General features: G+C 38.6%; 1 protein-coding gene across 1 annotated transcript; it reads right to left on the reverse strand.

Annotated features, from left to right (window-relative positions):
- Positions 1 to 2618: 2618 nt before the first annotated feature.
- vezf1b (vascular endothelial zinc finger 1b) lies at positions 2619 to 19290 on the reverse strand. Its single transcript, XM_079481804.1, has 5 exons — positions 19073 to 19290; positions 6826 to 7559; positions 6560 to 6629; positions 6299 to 6464; positions 2619 to 6192 (listed from the first exon to the last, which is right to left on the reverse strand). Exons 1-5 carry the CDS (start codon positions 19103 to 19105, stop codon positions 5834 to 5836), a joined length of 1362 nt encoding a protein of 453 aa, XP_079337930.1. The 5' UTR covers positions 19106 to 19290; the 3' UTR covers positions 2619 to 5833.
- Between the last annotated feature and the right edge of the window lie 995 nt (positions 19291 to 20285).

The following is a 20285-nucleotide window of genomic DNA, read 5'->3' on the forward strand; positions in this document are numbered from 1 at the left end:
CCTGTCCCCAATAGCCAAAAACAAAAGGGTAATAAACTTTGGGTCCACTGTCTGTCTTGGTTTTCTCTGCTGGTGCCGAATCTTTCATTCCATGTCACAAACCTCTGACATAAAATTCATTCTTGCAATTTATTTGCAATCTGATGTTGTTTTAAGTAAGGCTTACATTTAAATGTCGTTGTTTTGTTTTTGAGTGTATGGTCAATAATAAAGTCATTAATAGAGATCTATTTTCTATTCCCCACCAGTGGGGCCCGCCCCACACTTTGAGAAACACTGGATTAAACCATCAAAATATGTGGTCTATGGTACAAAATTAACAAATCACTAAACAAATGTATTTCTTGGACAAATTTGATTGACAAAAGACAAACCACAGCAGCGTAAAATGGGTTTTGTTTACACACACACACGCACGCACGCTGATTTCCGTGCACGCTTTTGGGTTTGCCTGCAAACAAAGAGATGTAGGGTCTACTTTTTATGGTAGGTTTATTAGAGACAGAATATCAAAACAAATATTGTGAAATGTTATATAAAGGTTATAAATTGATTTGCATTTCAGTCGGTGAAATAATTTTTTTATCCCCAAGTAAAACATAACTTTTGTTCTTTGGTCACTAGATTTTCATATGTGTCAGGATACATTTTAGTACACTCCTTTGTAATTCTTTAGGGTTTCTTGGTTGTCGCTCAGAAAATTTGAGTTTGAGCCTCCTTCACAGATTTCCTAAAGGACTAGGGTCTAGAGACTGGCCATTTAATGTAGGGGCTGGGAATCGATTACCAAAAGAATCGATTCCTTGATTCCAAGGCGTTTCATTTGTCTGTCAAGTACTAGAGATTTTCATTGGTCAACTAAACCAATTGTTTTTTTAATGGATGTAAAAAGTGAAAGCTTAGACAATTGTAAAGCATTAAAAATATGTAAATTTTTAAATACTAAATAAAATTCTGTAGTAAAACAGGGAATTGAGCAGGAATCGAAAAAAGCAGCTAGGAATTGATTCTTGGACGATTCTTTCGATTCCCAAACCAGGAATTGGAATCGACTCCAAAAAAATCTGAATCGAACAGCCCTAGTTTAATGTGCTTCTCCTTAACCCACTCTTTGGTTGTCTTGGCAATATGTTTTGGGTCTTTCTGATGTTTAAAGGCACATCCACGACCCATCATCAGTGATCTAGTTAAGGGGAGGAGGTTCTCGTCCAAGATTTTACAGTACATGGGCCCGTCCCTCAGCCCCTGAATACGGTAAAGTCATCCTGTACCCGTAGCAAAGAAAAAGCCCTAAAGAATAATGTTTCCAACATGTGGTTCTCTGCAGGGATGGTATATAGTCAGCATTTCTCGCCCTCAAAAAACAAGAGTCAATTTTGGTCTCACAGCACTTTCTCCAAAGCCTTTTCTGAATCATTTTGATGTTCATTGTCAAACTTCAGACGAGCCAGGCGGGCCTTCTTGGGTAGGAGGATCAAGCGGGTGCCGGTTACCCTGTTGGGGAAATCTAGCAGGGACCTCCAGGCCAAGGGCAATTTATAGTTATTTTGTATTCCTTCTATTTACAAATAATCGCACCAACAGTTGTCTCCTGCTCACCAAGCTCCTGTCTGTAGCCTAATCAAGATTTGTGCAGATCTACAATCTTGACCCTGACATCCTTTGAAACCTATTTGGTCTTGACCATGGTGGTGGAGAGGTTGAAATGGAGGATACAGATTCTGTTGGCAGGCATCTTTTATATACATAACAAACTCACTTAGAACTTTCTTAAAGTGACAGGACTAATCTGTAGTCCATATAGGCATATAAAGCTGTGGAGCCAGAATTCTTGCTGGTTGGTAGGGGATCAAATATCTTTACCTTTAGTATTACTATATACTATATATAATACTATAATAACTTTTATACACTTTTTGTCCATGATTATTTGGTCGATATTCGATTTCTATCAGTTAAAATAAACCTACCATAAAAATGATAGACCCTTGATTTCTCTGGAAGCGGGCAAACTTATAAAATCAGTAGGGGATAAATTTTTTTGTCCGACATCACCTTTCGCCCATATTTATAAATATTGTTCATATTGTCTCATGATTTCAAAAATAAAAGTATTTGTGTACCGATTCAAGGCTTTTTCTAATCCTCTATCCCTAACATTGTAAGATATGAATGAAGTAATACTTAAAAAAAATTACAATTCAAGAAACATCGTGGCAAGCATCTTTAGTTAAAGCATCATTGATTAAATAAACTACGCCATGGTCTCATTATGCTCTCCTATGAATACATTCTAATAAAAGACATAAAATGTAATAATTACTGCAATGTCTCAGTTCATTACATCAGCACTACAAAATGTAAACATTTAAGATGAGTATAGCTTATTTCTGTTTGTTTATACTAAGATATCTCATTAAATCAATTTACAATGGGAAAAACTCAAAAGAGAAGGCACTACACAAATACTGTTCCCACAGTAGAAACATTCGCAAAACAAAATTCCCAGGACAGTGTTCAATTACCATGACACTATACACATATGAAACAATGCATCGTTAAAACATTGAAGGTCGTTTGGGATAAAAATACATCTCTAAATGGAATGAGCCAAAGCCATGATGTACAGTTTTCTTTTATTTAGACAACCCAAATAAAAGGCACATAAAACATTGCGCAATGTGATTACATAATCATTTTGACATACATTAAAAAAAATGAAGGAATGTTTTACCTTTCTGCTAACCAAAAAAAGTCTAGTCTTCATATATACAAAATTACCAATGTTAATGCTCTAATACAAAAAGTCTTATAAAAGGTAATTTTACTGTATTTTTCCTTGCATGTGTCTATCATAACTACCACGTTCTCGGAGCTAAATGATTTTGTACAAAGATATACATTCATTGGCTTTCACATGGGTTTGCCAATTCAACAAAACAAATTGTGAAACAAACGACTGGACTCATTTTTAACTCTCCAATCTGAAACATTTTTCGGTTTTACCCCATTCAAACAAACGTGTTCTTTAAAAGATACTGATGCATAACGTCATGAGCAATACTTTATAGGATTAACAAAAATAACAAATCCATAATTCCTCAAACAGGACAACTTGATATTTCGTATGCAAAATAGATTCTAAATCTCCACAAATTTGGTAAACAGTTAAACTGCAGTTGGCCGCCCAGGCAGGTTCCATAGCCGAGCACTGCAAGCCGAACAGAGAAGACAGATGCATTTCACTGTGGCATTTTCACACATGCAGTTCAGGCACGGAAGTGATGCCATCGCGGAAGGACAGACATTTATCACAAACACAATTAAAACCTTTTTTGTTTTCTGTAGTGTCTTCAGTCAACTCAATCACATTTCTTGAATTCCAGTTCTGGAAACTGAACTGCCTCTACAAAACAAGGCAACATTAGAAAAAAAAGAAAAGGTCCATGTAATGCCAACCCGGCAAACCTTGCGCTACCAGGCCAACACTGTCATGGTAAGTTGAGAATCATTTGAGTGGGGGGTGCCTGTTAATACAAACTAAACTTTATGCACAGACAGTGGTAGCTATGACATCATCACATTCAGCCGGATTTCCTCTTTGTTTGAGAATCACACGCATCCCCAGATGAGAGGACATCATCTTTAGCATCAGTTTTTCCACATAATAACAAATGGGTGAGACAGATGTCTGGCTGGGTCAACAGAAGGACCAAGAAAGATATTTTGCTTATATATCCAACAGGGAGAACGATAAAACAAATAGGAAAGCGAATTTGGATAAATTTGCTGTGGTCTCCAAATATAAAGGGATAGTTCATCCAAACATGAAAACTCATTTACTCACCCTCATGTTGTTTCAAACTCATATGACTTACACCACGTCCACACCAGACGTGATACACAACATCAAAGACCCCAACGTTTCTAATATAGAATCCATTGTAACCTACAGTGTTGCCGTCTCAGCACAAAAACTCTAAATAACATGAAAAACATACTTTTTCTACACCTCTGGTGTGGACACGGTGTTTCTTAAATTGAAGTGGATGTCTTTCCTCATGCCACTACAACGCAAGGTTTTAATTTTTTGCTTAAAAGAGCACAAATGCACCATAACAGTAGTTCACACAACTTGAGCACTACATTCAGTCAATTGAACTTACATGACAGTTTTATATGTAGAACAGAACAAAATGTATGTTTATTATCTAAATATTATTAATAAATTAATTGGAGTTGTTAAATGTTGTCATCAGATGGGTATAATTTTAGAAGAAATCACTTATGTGTTGAATGTATAAACTGTTTTGAAAACAAAATTAAACATATCAAGCACCAATGAGAGCAAGGGCAGCCAATACGGACTTAAATTATGGTGTGTACCTTAACAATCAGTTGTTACAGTTACAGTTAAACAATATAATGCACAAGAAGTACAGACTACTTTTATGTGACTAAAAAGAAAGTGTTTGTTTTTCAACAAAGGCGGACAAAATAAATTACACAATTTAACTTTTTGGGTGAACTATTCATTTAACATGACTTGTATCTAAATAAACATTATAGTCCAAGTACTCAAATTAAATTTTTTAATAGCTTGTTGTCAAATAATTTTTTAACAGGTTTACCCTGGATGATGACCGCCAACATGACAAACCCTGAAAATTTGAAGGCAGTTTTGGTTTTCACTGTGACCGGGGTGTACAAACGTTGCACTCTGGGATGGAGGACCGTGTCAACAGCTAGGCACCCTGACCCCTGAGGTGCTTCTCAGTTCTCGCTAATAAAGGGAAAGAAACATTTAGTGTGTTTACGACGTAGAAAATAAGGTCGGGAAGAATGTTCTATCCACTACAAGAGCAGCGTAAGTTCGGACAGCCCCAGCAAAGTTCCTGAGCAAAAAGTCCGTAGGAAACAGCCCTCATCCCTCTGCAAGGAGGAGCAGAGAAAGTTAGAAAACGAAATGCTCTCGAGATAATATTTTTAAGGACAACAATGGACCTTTCAGTAACCAGGCATCTATTAAGAGGTTTAACAACCAATACTTAAAATGTTTGATCTAAGATAATACTGCCGTTAAAATATCGCCGAATAGATAGATGTTCAGTGCAAAATTTTCATGTTACTTTAATGTCCAAGCCCACTAAGCAGAATATCTCAGCTTTCGAAAGAACCAAGTCCTTGATAATTCCACAATCAGGAATGACCAACTCCAAAGATTACCTATATAGAATAGTTATAATCATAGAAATAAAAACAAAGCTACAGATTAAAAGGCTCACAAAGAAAAGCCTTTCAAAAACTCATTCTAAAATTTTTGTTTTCCTCATTCGTAGAGTATTGTCTCAAAACAAATAAAACCGTTTCATCTTCCATAAACGAAAGCCACTGTCCCTTTTGTTGTACACAACTCATTAAAATGCATAAAACTATGAAATACTGATAAGCAAGCTAATGTAACAAAAATAAAATCCTCACAGTTAATATATGCCAAAGTCCTCAAACCGTTAATAATAACAGGCGACTGGCAAGGATTTTCTGGCACTAGAAAAGTGAAAAATCACCAAACATACAGCACGTCAGTCTTCCACTCCATGAATTACTCATTCATTTCCGTCCTCACTAACTCAACCTGGATCTGCTTTTTCTTTAGGAAGGACGTGCAAAGTACCAAATAACTTCCACATGATTTCCATATTCCTTGTCGCTGCAGACAAATACATTCCCAATTCCTCACGGATCTTTTCCCTCACGGTTGGAGAGGAAGACTATAACAGGAGACATGAGGTTTATGAGGGGAGGTGGGGAGTTTTTGAGGCAGGGCTCAGTTCTACCATGGCGGAGAAGAAGGCAGGACCTGTGAGAGGAAAGGCATGCTATCCATCGATCTCATGGCAATGTTGAGGGGACCTGTGATGTTCATTGACATGGGCGAGGTGATGGCGACGGGATGGGCGATGTTCATGGGTCCACTGGCAGGGATGTTGATGGAGGTGATGTTGACTGGAGCGCTGATGGTGACTGGGTGATGGAGGCTGACGGGGGAGGTGATGTTGACAGTGTTGGTGGTGATGTTCATCTGGGCGGCAATGGTGACGGGGTTGCTGATGGTGCCACGGTTCATGGCCGTAGTGTTGGATGCGCTAGAAGCAGTGACTGGTGTGACGGAGTTGCACATGTTGTTCGAGTCTGGGGAACAAAAAGTAGAGAAATTTTAGTTTCGAATCTCCAAGATCTGTTCTCACAAATAACCGGTTTATTTGTTTTTGAAAGAAATGAAGGTGGATCGTCCTACCTTTGTTACAGGGCGAGGTGAAGCTGGCCTGTCCATGAGTCTTGAGGTGGCTTGTGATGTAGGCGGCGCTCAGCATCTTCCCGCAGATGTTGCAGGTGACCTTGCCCTCGTGTCTTATCATGTGCGAGCGCAGACGGTCTTTGGTGGCAAAGGCTGATGTGCAGGCCTGTAGAAACAAAACAAAAAACAGGAGCAATCATCCACTACACACAGCCTCAAATGGAGTAACTAGAAACAAACAAAAATTTGTAAAAGTCTTACCGTTACTTGGCATTTAAAGGGTCGTTCTGTGGAGTGAACGTGCTTGACATGACAGCTTAGATGATCTGGCCTGACGGAGGGAAAAACAGTTAAATAACTTAAATGTACACTGAAGTGTTTTGATAGGATTTAATCACTTTGAAGTAAACAATCCTGAAGGATTTAGCAAATTGTTCTCTCACCACGCAATAAAAAAACAAACCAATCTTGACCTTGGCATTAACAAAAAACTAGCTAAACCTAGAACTGTGAACTGTTCCACTTACCGAGAAAAGCCCTTCCCACAAACAGAGCAGATGTAAGGCTTGTGCACGCCTCCGTCATGCGAACGGACGTGATAGGTCATGCGGTCCTTCCTCTTAAAGCGCTGATGGCAGATGGGGCACTCGAAAGGCTTCTCGTCCGAATGAGAGAGTTTGTGGCGGTTGAGGTGGTAGACGTCGCGGAAGGCCTTACCGCACATCTCGCAGCCGTGGTTCTTCTTTACAGGCTTGGGTGGCTTCTTAGGCACTGCGGGCTGATGAGGCAGAGCCGACATCATGCCTGTGGCAGTGGACGCAGATGTCGTTGCCGTGGTGAGGATGCCCGTCACCGTGGAGACGTAAGAGGGGTTGGCATTGTTGTCGCGTGGCACAGTGGAGATGAGAGGCACCATGGTGGGCGCTGTCGTTGTCTTCTTGGGCCGTGACACCATCTTGATGCCGGTGTGACAGGACTCGTGCCGCCGTAGGTGGTAGCTGTCCCGGAAGGCCTTGTTGCAGTAGCCGCATATGAAGGGTGTTTTTGACTTGGGCTCTTTCTTTATGACCACCTGCCCGCCTCCGCCCCCTCCTCCCGTACCGTTGTCCTTGAGCAGGTCGGCAGGAATGACCTGGGGCTTTTGGTCAAGAGGGATGGGAAGAATAGGCTTTTGATCCTGCGGCTCATTGCCAGAGTTGAGCAGGGGCAGCAGGCTGTTCTGGGTGACCTGATGCTGGTGGTGGAGGGCTTCATTGGCCTGCTAAAAAAGAGAGGAAAAAACATGTTTTTATTTAAATTATGTAGTCATATATTTTATTTCATTTATCCCAGTTGGAAGATCCTGACATTAGTAGCACACAGCTTGTGTTTAAACCCAGGGAATACACATATTTAAAAAACTTACAGCTTGAATGCACTGTAAATCCAATGTAAGAAAGCCCACATTTTTTTGCTTTCACTGGAGCACGCAAGATGTTCTCTGGAACATTCTCAAATCACACAGGAAAAACATGGATAATCAGATTTTGCACGGAGTGCAGGATGTCATTTAAGCAAGAGGCTTTATATATTTTCACAAACCACAGTTATTTCATAGGTTTAACTGAACATTCCAGAACATTCTGCTCAGTTGAAATTGTTATGGGAACGGGATGCCTGAGCTGTGAGAAATGGCTCTGTGTGATATTTCGGACCAGTGTTGCTATGGACAGTATGAGGTAGACACGATCTCAGCAGAGATGGTGTTAAATTAACTTAAATGTTTGGCATAAATAGAAACTGACTCATTTCCAGGACATCCGTGCAACTTTGAAAACAAGAGAAGCCCTGACGGGGACCTAGCAGGGGATGAGTCAGCTGTTCAGCAGAGTGCATGATGACGAGCGGTAGACCGATATGGGATTTTCTCTGGCAGATGCCGGTGCGGATTTTTAGAAATCAGGCCAGCCAATGGGCGATTTATGGGGCAGATCTATTTGGGTGATATGTTTGAACGGTTTTCTTTTTTCCACCTTCATCTCTTAAAATCTAATTAAATGATAAGAACTGATGCAGAATATTGCTTAAATTAACATTAATTGAAGACATGTCTCTTCAAATCAGTGAACGTTGATTGAGAAAGGTGGAGGGTACAAGATAGCAGTCTAATTCATAGTAATAATAAATTGCTCAACTTTTAAGCACCTTCTCAAACTGTACTGATTCTTAAGCATGCTTTTGGTTTATGTTGGTTTGCAGACACTGCTATTAGTCAAATGGTCATTTTGAAGTGAAAACTAAAATTAAAAGAATCTCTCATATTAGTACGCATTTTTAATTATATTTAGCTTTTAGCCTTTTTCTATTTTATAGGACAGTTGAAAGCCTGCCAGGAAACTAGGCACAAAAAGACCTCCTATTGACATAATGCATAAACGAGAGAAAATAAGTCAGCAATTCAACTTTGGCTGAAGACTTAAAAGTCAAGTTTTCTCTTTATTTCAGATTTCTAACACACACTTAGTGTTCAGCGTGTCTGGCGGCTGTCAAAGCAGAAAAAACCTGCTTCTCCCTGTATGTTTATCTGCCCCGGTCGCGTTCATTTGTAAATTATGTGCACTTATTTCATCCATTTGATAGAAAGATCGACCAAAACGCATCATACAAACAGATTTCCCTGCCTGTGAATCGGCATATTTTTTGGCACAATCGGCCGATGCAGATTCATTAAAAAATCCCCCAAATCGCTCAAACAATCGGCCGGTTGATCAATCGTAATGATGACTAACCAGATATTGAAGAGAGTGGGAGAGCTAAAAAGAGTTGGATGTTTTTTCAGATTCAAGCTATGTTACCTCAATGTAACCAATTCTTTAAAATAACAAAAAAAGAAAGATAAAGGAGCAAATATGTTATTCTAAAGACAATTCTTGACCATCCCAGCCCTGTGTGTCAAAACAGATTATAAGAGGGCAAGATATCAAATTTGCAGCATTGTACCACATTAAATATGACAGTGCCTTTTGCTAAAGTTACTGGCAGCTTCCTTTAGCCTACAAACGTAAATACGCTGCATGTAAAACGATATGAGCATGTAAAAAAAGCAGATCTTCATGTGACAAGCATAACAGAATTTTAGATGCCCATGCCCAGGACAACCTGAACTAAGATGTTATATAGCGCAAAAACAGTCAATACAACAGGTTAATCTCACAAAAACAAATATGTCATTGTTAACTTAACCTCGTGCTTTTCCAAACTCAGAAAATGTTTTTCTTTATTCAAAACTAAAATAAAATGTTAGGCAGAACGTAAACACTGCACAGAATTTAGCATGTTATTGGACGCTGCAAGACAAGGGTGCCAAGCAGACACAAAATTGTGTTATAATGAGGGAAACAAAAAATGGGGTAAAACGACAACAGAGTATTCTTATAAATGAAAGAAAATAATGCAATTTCGATTACTAGGACTGGTCCCAATACTATTTTTGGAGCTTCGAAGCTTCGGTTGTAATCAACACCGAATATTTGGAGGGAGGGATACTTAGGGAATACTTAGGACATGTGATATTTCAGTTTTTCTTTTTTAATAAATCTTCAAAAATGACAACAATTCTGTGTTTTTCTGTCAATATGGGGTGCTGTGTGTACATTAATGAGAAAAAATGAACTTAAATGATTTTAGCAAATGGCTGCAATATAACAAAGAGTGAAAATTTAAGGGGGTCTGAATACTTTCTGTACCCACTGTATATTCAGTTTCCTTTCTTTATTATGTTAGTTTAGAAAAATGTTGATTATATCTTGTTCGTTGCTCAGGCAAAGAACGCAGTTTGATTGCCAACCGTGCCAGAGATGCAGATTTTAAAGCATGACGGGCATGAGTCTGTTTAAATTCAACTTCAGCTGTCACGTAAGAAAAACGTGGATACGTGCGAAATAGTGACATGCAACCAGTGTCCTTACCGGGACCCAAACTGCTCCAAATATTAGTTTTTTTATGGACAGCACGCAGTGCTGCGCAGACCGAACAGTAGGGCTGCTCGATTATGACACAAATCATAACCGCGAATATTTTGGGCAATATTGAGATCCCGATTATTTAACACAATTCCTCATTAACCTTTAAAACAACATAGAAAATAAATAAAAAAACTTGGCTTTTAAACTGAATTGAACTGAAAATAAATGTAAAGACATAGCACTGCTGAACCACTGTAAAGGAAAGGCACAGCCCTAACGTACAGAAAATAAATTGCAACGCATCTTTCATTTACTGCAATAACAATAACACAATACTTGACATACAATACTGCAGTCCAAAACTATAAAATAATATTTGTTTGCAGAATGTTTCCGGTGATTTTTTTTAAAAACAATTATTAGTTGAGTGGCGCCCAGCAGAGATTACGCGTGGGTTGGGGCATTGGTTGGGGTTGCAACTTCAAGCATAGGGCCTAAAACAAGAGCAGCTGAAAGATTACACGATTATTAGGCTCCACGTTTTGCAGCTGCCAGCACTGTCCCATTGGTCATGGCATGGAGTTGATGAGCTGGGGGAGCCCGGACAGTAACAAGAGACCTTCGGGGTGAACCGGTCTCCAACAAGGCTGAAAAACTGCTATGCCATATTCAAATACATACATCTGGACCTATACACAGAAAAAGTTTGTGAGTAACAGCTATGAGTGTGGTTTAGACCTGTGCTGTTTTCAATGTCAAGTAAACTGAAACTATCCAAATTATCATAGTTGATTTGAGCACAGATTTGATGGGTTAACATTGCTGTAGGTATTATCATTGCTGGACCAATGCGAGATTGCCAAGCAGCCAGATAAAGGTTCAAAGCATTGCGGCAGGACAGGATTTTTCACTGTGCTTTGATGACTTTGATACAAATTCACAATGAAAGCCGAGGTCACTCCAACCAATATGGGACACAAAACTGCAGATGTTTCAAAATTCAGTTTTGAACCAGACAAGCGTGACTACAAACAATACAAAATAAAGGTCGCGTTTTTCAGGGCCGATGTCGATTATTACAGGTCAAGGAGATAGATAAACTATATATTGAAAAAAATATGTTAAAAATTAAGAATAACAAGAGCTCTGACAAAAGCTTTGCCCAAAAACCATGGATACTACACGTTAACTATAGTAACACGATAGTAAACAGTAAGGAAATATACAAACAATAAAAATTTACAATGAAACTGTTTATCCTCAGAGTGGCAATCTTTTAAAGGGAATGTAAACCTTTCCTCTTTGTTTAGGACTGTCTGAAGATCCACACATGCAGCGTGACAAGGTCAAACGTGCAGTAAAATCAACATATTTAACGTTGAGTCTTGCTGTTTTGTTGTGCCATTGTTTGGGGCTCATGTGAAAAAGAGCGATCTGCGCAAGGATGTGATCATATAATGAGCTGATGCAGACGAAATTGACTTGCCTCTAATTGAAATCTGAGAAAACAAAACAGATCTAGTACATTCCATAGGCATATTACATAAAAAATGCAATATAATACAAATATATAAATAAGAAACAAATAAAAATAGAAAGAATAACTAACTTCACCTTATGCATGATGTATTTAGTTTACCTAAATTAGTTTTCAAAGTTCTGTCATTTAATTTTTACTATTAAATAGCAATATTTTTGTCCACATAAAACTGCTGTTAACCAGACCTTTATTTTGGCAGGTTGTTAGTGTGTGTTTGACAGCTTCATTTCAAATAGATGAGTTAATCCAGTTGTTGAAGTTACGCTGCAGTGGATGAGTTATGCAGCTATTAAAGGTACGGTGCAGTATATGAGTTAATGCGGTTATTAGAGTTATAGTGCAGTATACGAGTTAATGCAGTTAATAAGGTTGCAGTGCAGTAGATAAGTTAGTGCAGTTATTAAAGTTACAGTGCAATAGATGAGTAGATGCAGTTAATAGAGTTACAGTGCAATAGATGAGTAGATGCAGTTAATAGAGTTACAGTGCAATAGATGAGTAGATGCAGTTAATAGAGTTACAGTGCAATAGATGAGTAGATGCAGTTAATAGAGTTACAGTGCAATAGATGAGTAGATGCAGTTAATAGAGTTACAGTGCAATAGATGAGTAGATGCAGTTAATAGAGTTACAGTGCAATAGATGAGTAGATGCAGTTAATAGAGTTACAGTGCAATAGATGAGTAGATGCAGTTAATAGAGTTACAGTGCAATAGATGAGTAGATGCAGTTAATAGAGTTACAGTGCAATAGATGAGTAGATGCAGTTAATAGAGTTACAGTGCAATAGATGAGTAGATGCAGTTAATCGAGTTACAGTGCAATAGATGAGTAGATGCAGTTAATAGAGTTACAGTGCAATAGATGAGTAGATGCAGTTAATAGAGCAGCATTAAAGTCAAAGGTATGGGGGTAGTGGAATCAGTGGGGGTACGTTAAACTTTGCCATTCATTTACTCAGACACACAAAACAACCAGATGGCATAATTAAAGGTGTGCTGAACTGGTCGTTTTAATTGTTATACTGTTGTCTGAGGTCTACCTGTGAAGTTCATGTGGTTTTTACATTCGAAAACATCAAAATCAGTAAGTAATAGGCTATTTTTTACTCTGGTTTTAGACCGGCTGAAGAAATAAAACCTCGGCCTGTATGGGCGTGACGCATAGAAGACTTTGAAGTAAACGCCCACTGCTATAATTGGATAGCAGTTTGCATAGTTAACTTAAGTTAGAGCCTTCTGTGAATTTGGTTAGATACGTAACAGACTTATTTCCCGGATATGCTGCCAAGGATTTGCGTATAGTTTGTATAGCCTATAATCTATGGTGTTTAATGATATATGACCGTACCTATCAGCATTCGAGAATGGTGATCACGAACCGGACAGAAGACCACCGTGATTGGGCGTCTCAAATGTTACGAGAGATTCCATGATAAACAAACAAACGTGAGACTCCCGGCCAAAACGACAGTGTTGCCAGATACGGATATTACCAACCACAAATAATAAAACACTTCAACGCAAACGGTGGATAAAACCTTGAAAAGGTATACATGAGCCCTCCAAATCACAGACATGGGACCCGTTTCAATAAGGAGGTTCAAGCAACACTGAGTTAAAATATGAACTCTGAGTTGATTTACTCAGATAATCGCTACTCTGAGTTTTCTGTTTCAGAACAGCTGGTTTCAATCAGTTCAATCCACTCTGAGTAAGTTTACTCAAGGTTACGCGTGTTCATCGCGGCTTTAAAAAGCCATCATCAATTGAGCGAAGATAACATGATTCACCATGGCAACGCCACGTGACAAAAAGCGTTCCGTTTATTTCTCGCAGTCGACTTGGAGGCACTATATATATGTGTATATATACACATTTACATGTAAGATATACATATATATATATATATATATAAACACATATATATACCTTCGATTTTTGTCATGTAGGTGCAATCCTTCTGCAATAAAAAGAACATGGCAGCAGCTGAAAATAAAATATAAAAACATCCTTCAGTCCGGTGAGTTTAAATGCTCTTGCTTGTAGGATGCCTGACTGGGAAATGCTTGATATATTTAATAAACTGGCTTTGAAAGTTATGAGGATATGAGAACCGAGCACTGTGGCTATAGAAGACAAAAAACTGGCCATGCTTGCCCCTGCTCCAGCTATGTGTAACGGAGTGAAGAGCTGTGCAGTGTGTAACCCTCACTCCCTGACCAACAGACAGAGACGCTCTACGGCTCATCGTTAGAGCGCCCGTCTCCCATTCGGGCCAACGTCGGTTCGAAGACGGCGCGAGTGGGACCGGCTACATGTGCACCCAATCACATTGGGAAATCCTTAAGGGTATTTGAATTATTAGCTACTTCCAGAGGTGGCAGCAAGACCACATTTATTTGATCAGCTTATTCAGAAAGGCGTTCACCATTCACCTGCAGTCCTATGAAACTCCTCTTTGATGGCTCTCACAGGAAGCTTAACACAAATGTATAAAAAGTGCTTGAGAGCGATTCACACTTTTCTTACTGCTCTGCATACAGTTGCCTTGCTAACGTGTTCTGCATCCCCGGTGTTATAAAGAAAGCTTCCGTTAGCAAAGAAACGTGACCATAAAAATAATCTGCTCAGATGTAAGAGCGCATTCACGAGAGAGGTTTGTGATGTAAGGATGAAGCAGATTGTGAATATATTTAATGGACTGTAAAGAAAAACTGTATCGCTCAAATAAAAAATCCTCCGGATATGATAAAACATCCAAACGGGGCTTCACCATATATTCTATGCCGACGTAAATTTAACTCTCTCCAAATGAATGCAGCTTCCTCATCTACGGGTACTGAATAAACGGACATTTAATGTCTGTGTTATAAACTTGTGCGCGATTAAGGAAAACGATTGAAAAAACAAACGGCGTAGGCAAGTTCAACACCGCTCGCGCTTCTAAAAGGGGCGGAGATTGAAACAAACCTCGGGTTAGTGGAATAAAACCTGCTCCAGACCAGGTTAGGTTCACAGAGTAGGTTACTATGGTTACTCACTCTAAGTATAATATACCTTGATTTCTGAAACGGGCTTGACTTACCCCGCGGTCACGGGTTTGATATACCTCGCGTTCTGAAACTGAAAACCCAGAGTATCCCGTTTTCTGGGGTTAACTTACTCTGAGTTTGCACTTACCCTGCTTTCTGAAACGGGTCCATGGCCTATTCGCACGGGATTAAGATCATAGACAACCTATGCAATTATTAGAAATCACTAGAGGTCCCCAGGTAATGCTAATCCCTTACGAATAGGGCTACCTGGGCATATCAAGCAATCTCTAACAACGCAATAGTGATGGGTTGTTCAAATATGTTTTACTTGCGTAAGACTGCTACGCCAATCCTACCGAATCCAATATTGATGGCATAGCGCTACGTTTTAATTTTAGTCTCTCTGCAAATCCAGCTTGTTCACAAAGGAACCCGAGGCGTTGTTTTACCCACGTGAAATGAAACGTCTTATAAACTTCAACCACGCAATACTAATGTCAGAATCCGAAGAAAGGTTATTCTACGACTATGTTCATCCACAACCAGGCCCTGCTCAATTTTTCGTGATCTTTAACGACATGTTTATTGCGTGCTCACTCTATGTGGTTCCACGCAACTTGTGTTACTTCAGTACGGTCATGCCTGAACCGGTGGGCGGGGCCAGAAAAGTAGTCGTTGATTTTTTGTGTGGAGGCGGTACTCAACCTATTTATTGTGCTAAACACAATAAATAAACAGCAAATTTGAGTTTTTGGGTGAACTATCACTTTAAACATACTGTAAAAGATCATTAACGTGAATCTTATTCCTACTACTAGTCTTCTTCACTAGATGTCACTTTTGTTTTTACAACAGGAATATTACAACAGGGATCCTTTCGTTCATTCTTTGCTTCATTAACATGGCGGATGCAAGGATGTTGTGTTTTGTTCAGACTAAGTGCATAATGAGCCTTTTTGGATAAACTTGGACTTTCATTCAGTGGGAAAAGGGCACCAGTAGGCCCTAGTGCCCCGCGAGGTCTCGCTTACCAACAGGGCTGGTCTCTCTGGCGGCGAGAAACAGGGAGAATCAGCACATTTAATTCACCATACGGCAGCCGATTCGGGAATAAAATAATACAAAACGCTGTTCCAAAGATAAAACCTGTCACTGTTATGTTACAGGATATACATGAACACAGTTCATCTGTAAATCAGCGCATGATTACATAGATAGAGGCTGCGCGCTACGTTGTAGCCAATATCACTGCTCTTTCACGCGTGTATGGTGATTTGGACAGATGACGACAGAAACAGAATCAGACTGACAACAGAAACCGCGGTTGCACGGCCACAGTTTACAATACTAGCTAGTTTTTCTGAATTAATTTTACTGAACATGAATTGTACAATTTAAGATCAAGTTTTAAAAATACAATAAGTAGGCCTAAACACGACAATCAATTAATTAAAGTCTGTGCTGTTGCTATTTTGCTCAGAGAAAAACGTTGGATTATTCAGAAATGCAACTCATTGCCTCCATGCAGTTAAAAGAGACCGTTTTCAACTAAAAGCTAGGGGTGTAACGGTTCAAATTACTCACGGTCAGTTTGTGTCACGGTTTTAGGGTCACGGTATCGGTTCGATTCGTGCTTCAGGGAAAAGGGACTACTGACAAATAAAAATAAGAACAAAATCATCAAACTACAAGTAACAGCACCAGTAAACTACAGAGCAAAGCAGAAAATAAAATAAGACACTGTATACCTTTGAAATGGATTAAAGTAATCAAATATAACACAAAATTCATTGTGTACAGATTCATTAAAAGATTAATCAAAATCTAAGTTACAGAAGCTTTTGAGTCACAAGCAGTGTGCGATTTCCTTGACTCTTTACAGACAGCAGGAATATGCTGCTGTCGCTTTAAGAAGAATGCAACAGACCCAGACACTGAAACTGTACACATGCATTGTTTTTCGTCTGTTTCATCCATTCACTTAAGAAATAACCTACTATGTTTGTTAAAATTCTCGACATGAGTGGCACGTTTGTTTGTTATACTGTATCTTAAATATAAAATGACCTGATCGCGTTTAATCAAGGTATGCGACTGTTCTGTTTCAATATACTTAAGTGTGTTTCAAGTTTAATAAACAGATTTGTGGCTGTTTGTTTAATGTTTTAATTCACCATTGTAATCTGATATTTACTGATCTTTTTTAGAAAAATCTATAGGATTTGTATTAAATCTATAATCATTGACTCGAATCGAAAGCTTGTGAATCGGAGTTGAATCGTTTTGATAACACCATCGTGTGTATGTGAAAGTTTAATTAAATTAAAATGCAAAGAAAAATGTTTCAGTTTTTTACCGTTTAAACGTAATCTCATATCGGTGGCCTATATATCCCTACACTAATCTATACCAAATTGAACTAAACCAACATATCTTCTCATGTAACCTGTCAATATAACAACAGCAGGCCGAAATCCTTTTCTTCAAAGAGAAGCCAGTGAATCAGCTTCTTGTTTGCTGCAGACGGATTAGGAGATGCCTGTTGGGAGCCGGACAATGCTTTGCTCATGAATAACCTCAGACGCCCGCAGAACAATGAGTAGTGACGCGCTAGACCGTCGTCTCATTAAATGCCTCATCACATGGGTAGAATCAAGCAGAACAAATTAAGCAATTTTTTACACCAGCTTTAATAGGTTTACAATACCAATCCGAGTCTATAAATCAAAACCACTGATCTCTCTGGTATAAAGTTGATCAAATTTTAAGGAGGTGTAAAGCTTTTCTTATGGCCTTATAAGACATTGGGTTAGATATCACTTTAAACAGGCTTCTAAGAATGAAACAAGGCGCTGTTTATCTCCTAAATGGTCAGTGAACCCTGTTTGTTCCCAAGAATATCCGAAACAAAATGAGTGAATTTAAACTCAACTATGTACACTATTTAAATAACGATTGTGACCGGTGCATGCAAGGCTTTGTATTATTGTTTACCAAACAAGCAAAGTGTGGTAAAGAAACTGTCAAATAAACTTAAAGCGATGTCCTTTGCAACAACACATTTGCAATTTACACTTATGAACAGACACAACCTGTTCTATTACAGATCATTCCTAATAACATTTCCTGATATTGTCTGCTCCTCTCTTTCTATTTAAAAAGGAAATGTAAACTTATTTGGAGCAAAGCCAAGAGCTCTTCAGATGTTCTCTACCAAGGGGAAAGACAAAAGACAGAAAAAAATCATTACTACATTATAGTCCCAGAAATCAGAGCAGTAAAAACAGAATACAGCAGTCACTTTTGATGAAGGCACAATGTGCGTTTCAAAGTGAAAAGGTGTGTTACAATAAACAAACCAAGAGTCACAAGCATCAGTGCGTGTTCTCATGCACATTTGCACCAACTGTACTGTATGACTGAACATGACATGAATAAAATCAAAGTGTCTCCAGCCTGAACCTAGTCTCACTATGCAATCTAGTTCAATTTTTTGGCGTCTCAAACCTGAACTAACTCACCAGTACTTTTGCATACTGTACTGCGTCAGGCTCGAATGTTTAGCCATGTTAGTGTTGTTATTATTAGCGCCCTACATGAGGATTCAACCCCAACCTTGACTATTTTTTGCATTATGTAAACGTGCAAGTTTGATTATGACACAACGTTGTGATGCCCAGGGAGGCAGCTTACTAGGTTTTGAAAAACAGCCATTACCCCCGCATTCCCTCAAAGAAAACTAGCCAAGGGAACTGCGTTAATAACATAAAAATCAACACAGATAAAGAAAGCAAAAACACAGCACACACTTACTATAAACTATGCTCGCAATTGCGTCTAAACACTTTGTTATTTTCCACGCAGACGCTACGTCTGGCCAAAACAACCTACTTGTACCACAACAAAATCAATGAGTACCCAACACCGAGCTACAGGACGCATGGCAAAAGTGGTCAACTATAAGCCAAACAAGCGAATCAAATAAAAAGTGTAAAAAAAAAGGAGCAAGCACGGGAAGTGTGTGGAAAAAGAGAGAAATAAATCCCCCGTACGTCCCCCTCACAGTTCGCAGCTGGAAGTCTGGGAGATGCAGCATTAGCGGCTAATGCGAGTTAGCTTAGCTACCATTGTTTTTACTGCCTTAAAAATCCCCTATCAAACATCAAATCCCCCCCGACTCGCGCACGCTTTAAAGTCCGACCGTGTCGGTGTTTTCCCGCGCGTTCGCAATTTATTTTAAGCGCTCGGCTTACCTGAAATAAAAATGAACTCCAGCTCGTCTCCATTGCAACACTTAAAAAATCTGCAGGAAACCTACAAGAAATCTACAACAAAGCAGCTAAACATGGCAGCTGCTACAACTTCCTGTAACCCCGAGGGCCAAACCATTTCATCTGATACACCGCTGCTGCTGAGATTCTGCCAGCGCTCTTCATCAGAGTACATCACAAACAGACACATTTCACTTCTCGTTTATTTTAATTCACACACAATATATAAATGTAAACGACCCTAAACACGAAAAGTCAGACTGATTATCTATGATTTATAAATGATTAGATACATATCAGTGTAAACAAATAGCTATATATCCAGGTGCAATGTAAATGATTACCTTTGATGTATAAATCATTTGATAAATATAGGAGTAAACAAAAAGCTAGGAGCGATGTAAATAATTATTAAAAGCTTCTGTGTAATTTGTTTGTTTTGAGTTTCCCTTTCCACATATTTGGCTGCTCTATCATACAGCAATAACTTGTCTTATTATGTAAATGTAGCGTAATATACAAAGTTTCAAATATTGTTACTAAAAAACAAGACAAAAATGCTTACCAGTCTCTTCCTGCTCATTTTGAATCTCAAAAGTGTTTTAATTTTGTTTAAAGTAAATTTGAACTCAAATTGAAAACAGTAATTACAGTAAGTTATTGGTATACCTTCTGCAAAACTACAGCAATGTTTTACAGTGTAGCTATTACATTTACATTTAGTCATTTAGCAGACGCTTTTATCCAAAGTGACTTACAAAGAGTTTCGGGGAGCAATAAGCGATATGTCATAAAAGAGCAATAGTACATTAGGTGCTAATTCAAAGATTGTAAGTTTAGTTATGATGATACTTTAAATGTGTATACTAGGTCGTATGTATTTATATATTATATATTTATATATTAAGTCGTATGTGCCTAATCTCACCTATTCAAAAAGTTTTATTTGAAAGCCCTGATTTTCTGACCATGACAAATGAACAAAGTGGTACATAAAAGCAGTGAGGCAGTTTTTCTCACACTGATAAATGATCTACAAAGGAATATTGATGGCAATAGAAGGCCTCTTTGCATGTGACCCCAATACCCTGAAAAATGTTTGTTCGTGGTCAGTTCAAGTTACAGTAATATTACTTTCAAAGGCTAAATTAGTTTTGGTTTTTAGATCAGATGGGTAGAATTTTGTGTACACAAA

The sequence above is a fragment of the Barbatula barbatula genome, assembly GCF_947034865.1.
Source record: "Barbatula barbatula genome assembly, chromosome: 19".
NCBI classification, from domain to species: Eukaryota; Metazoa; Chordata; class Actinopteri; order Cypriniformes; family Nemacheilidae; genus Barbatula; species Barbatula barbatula.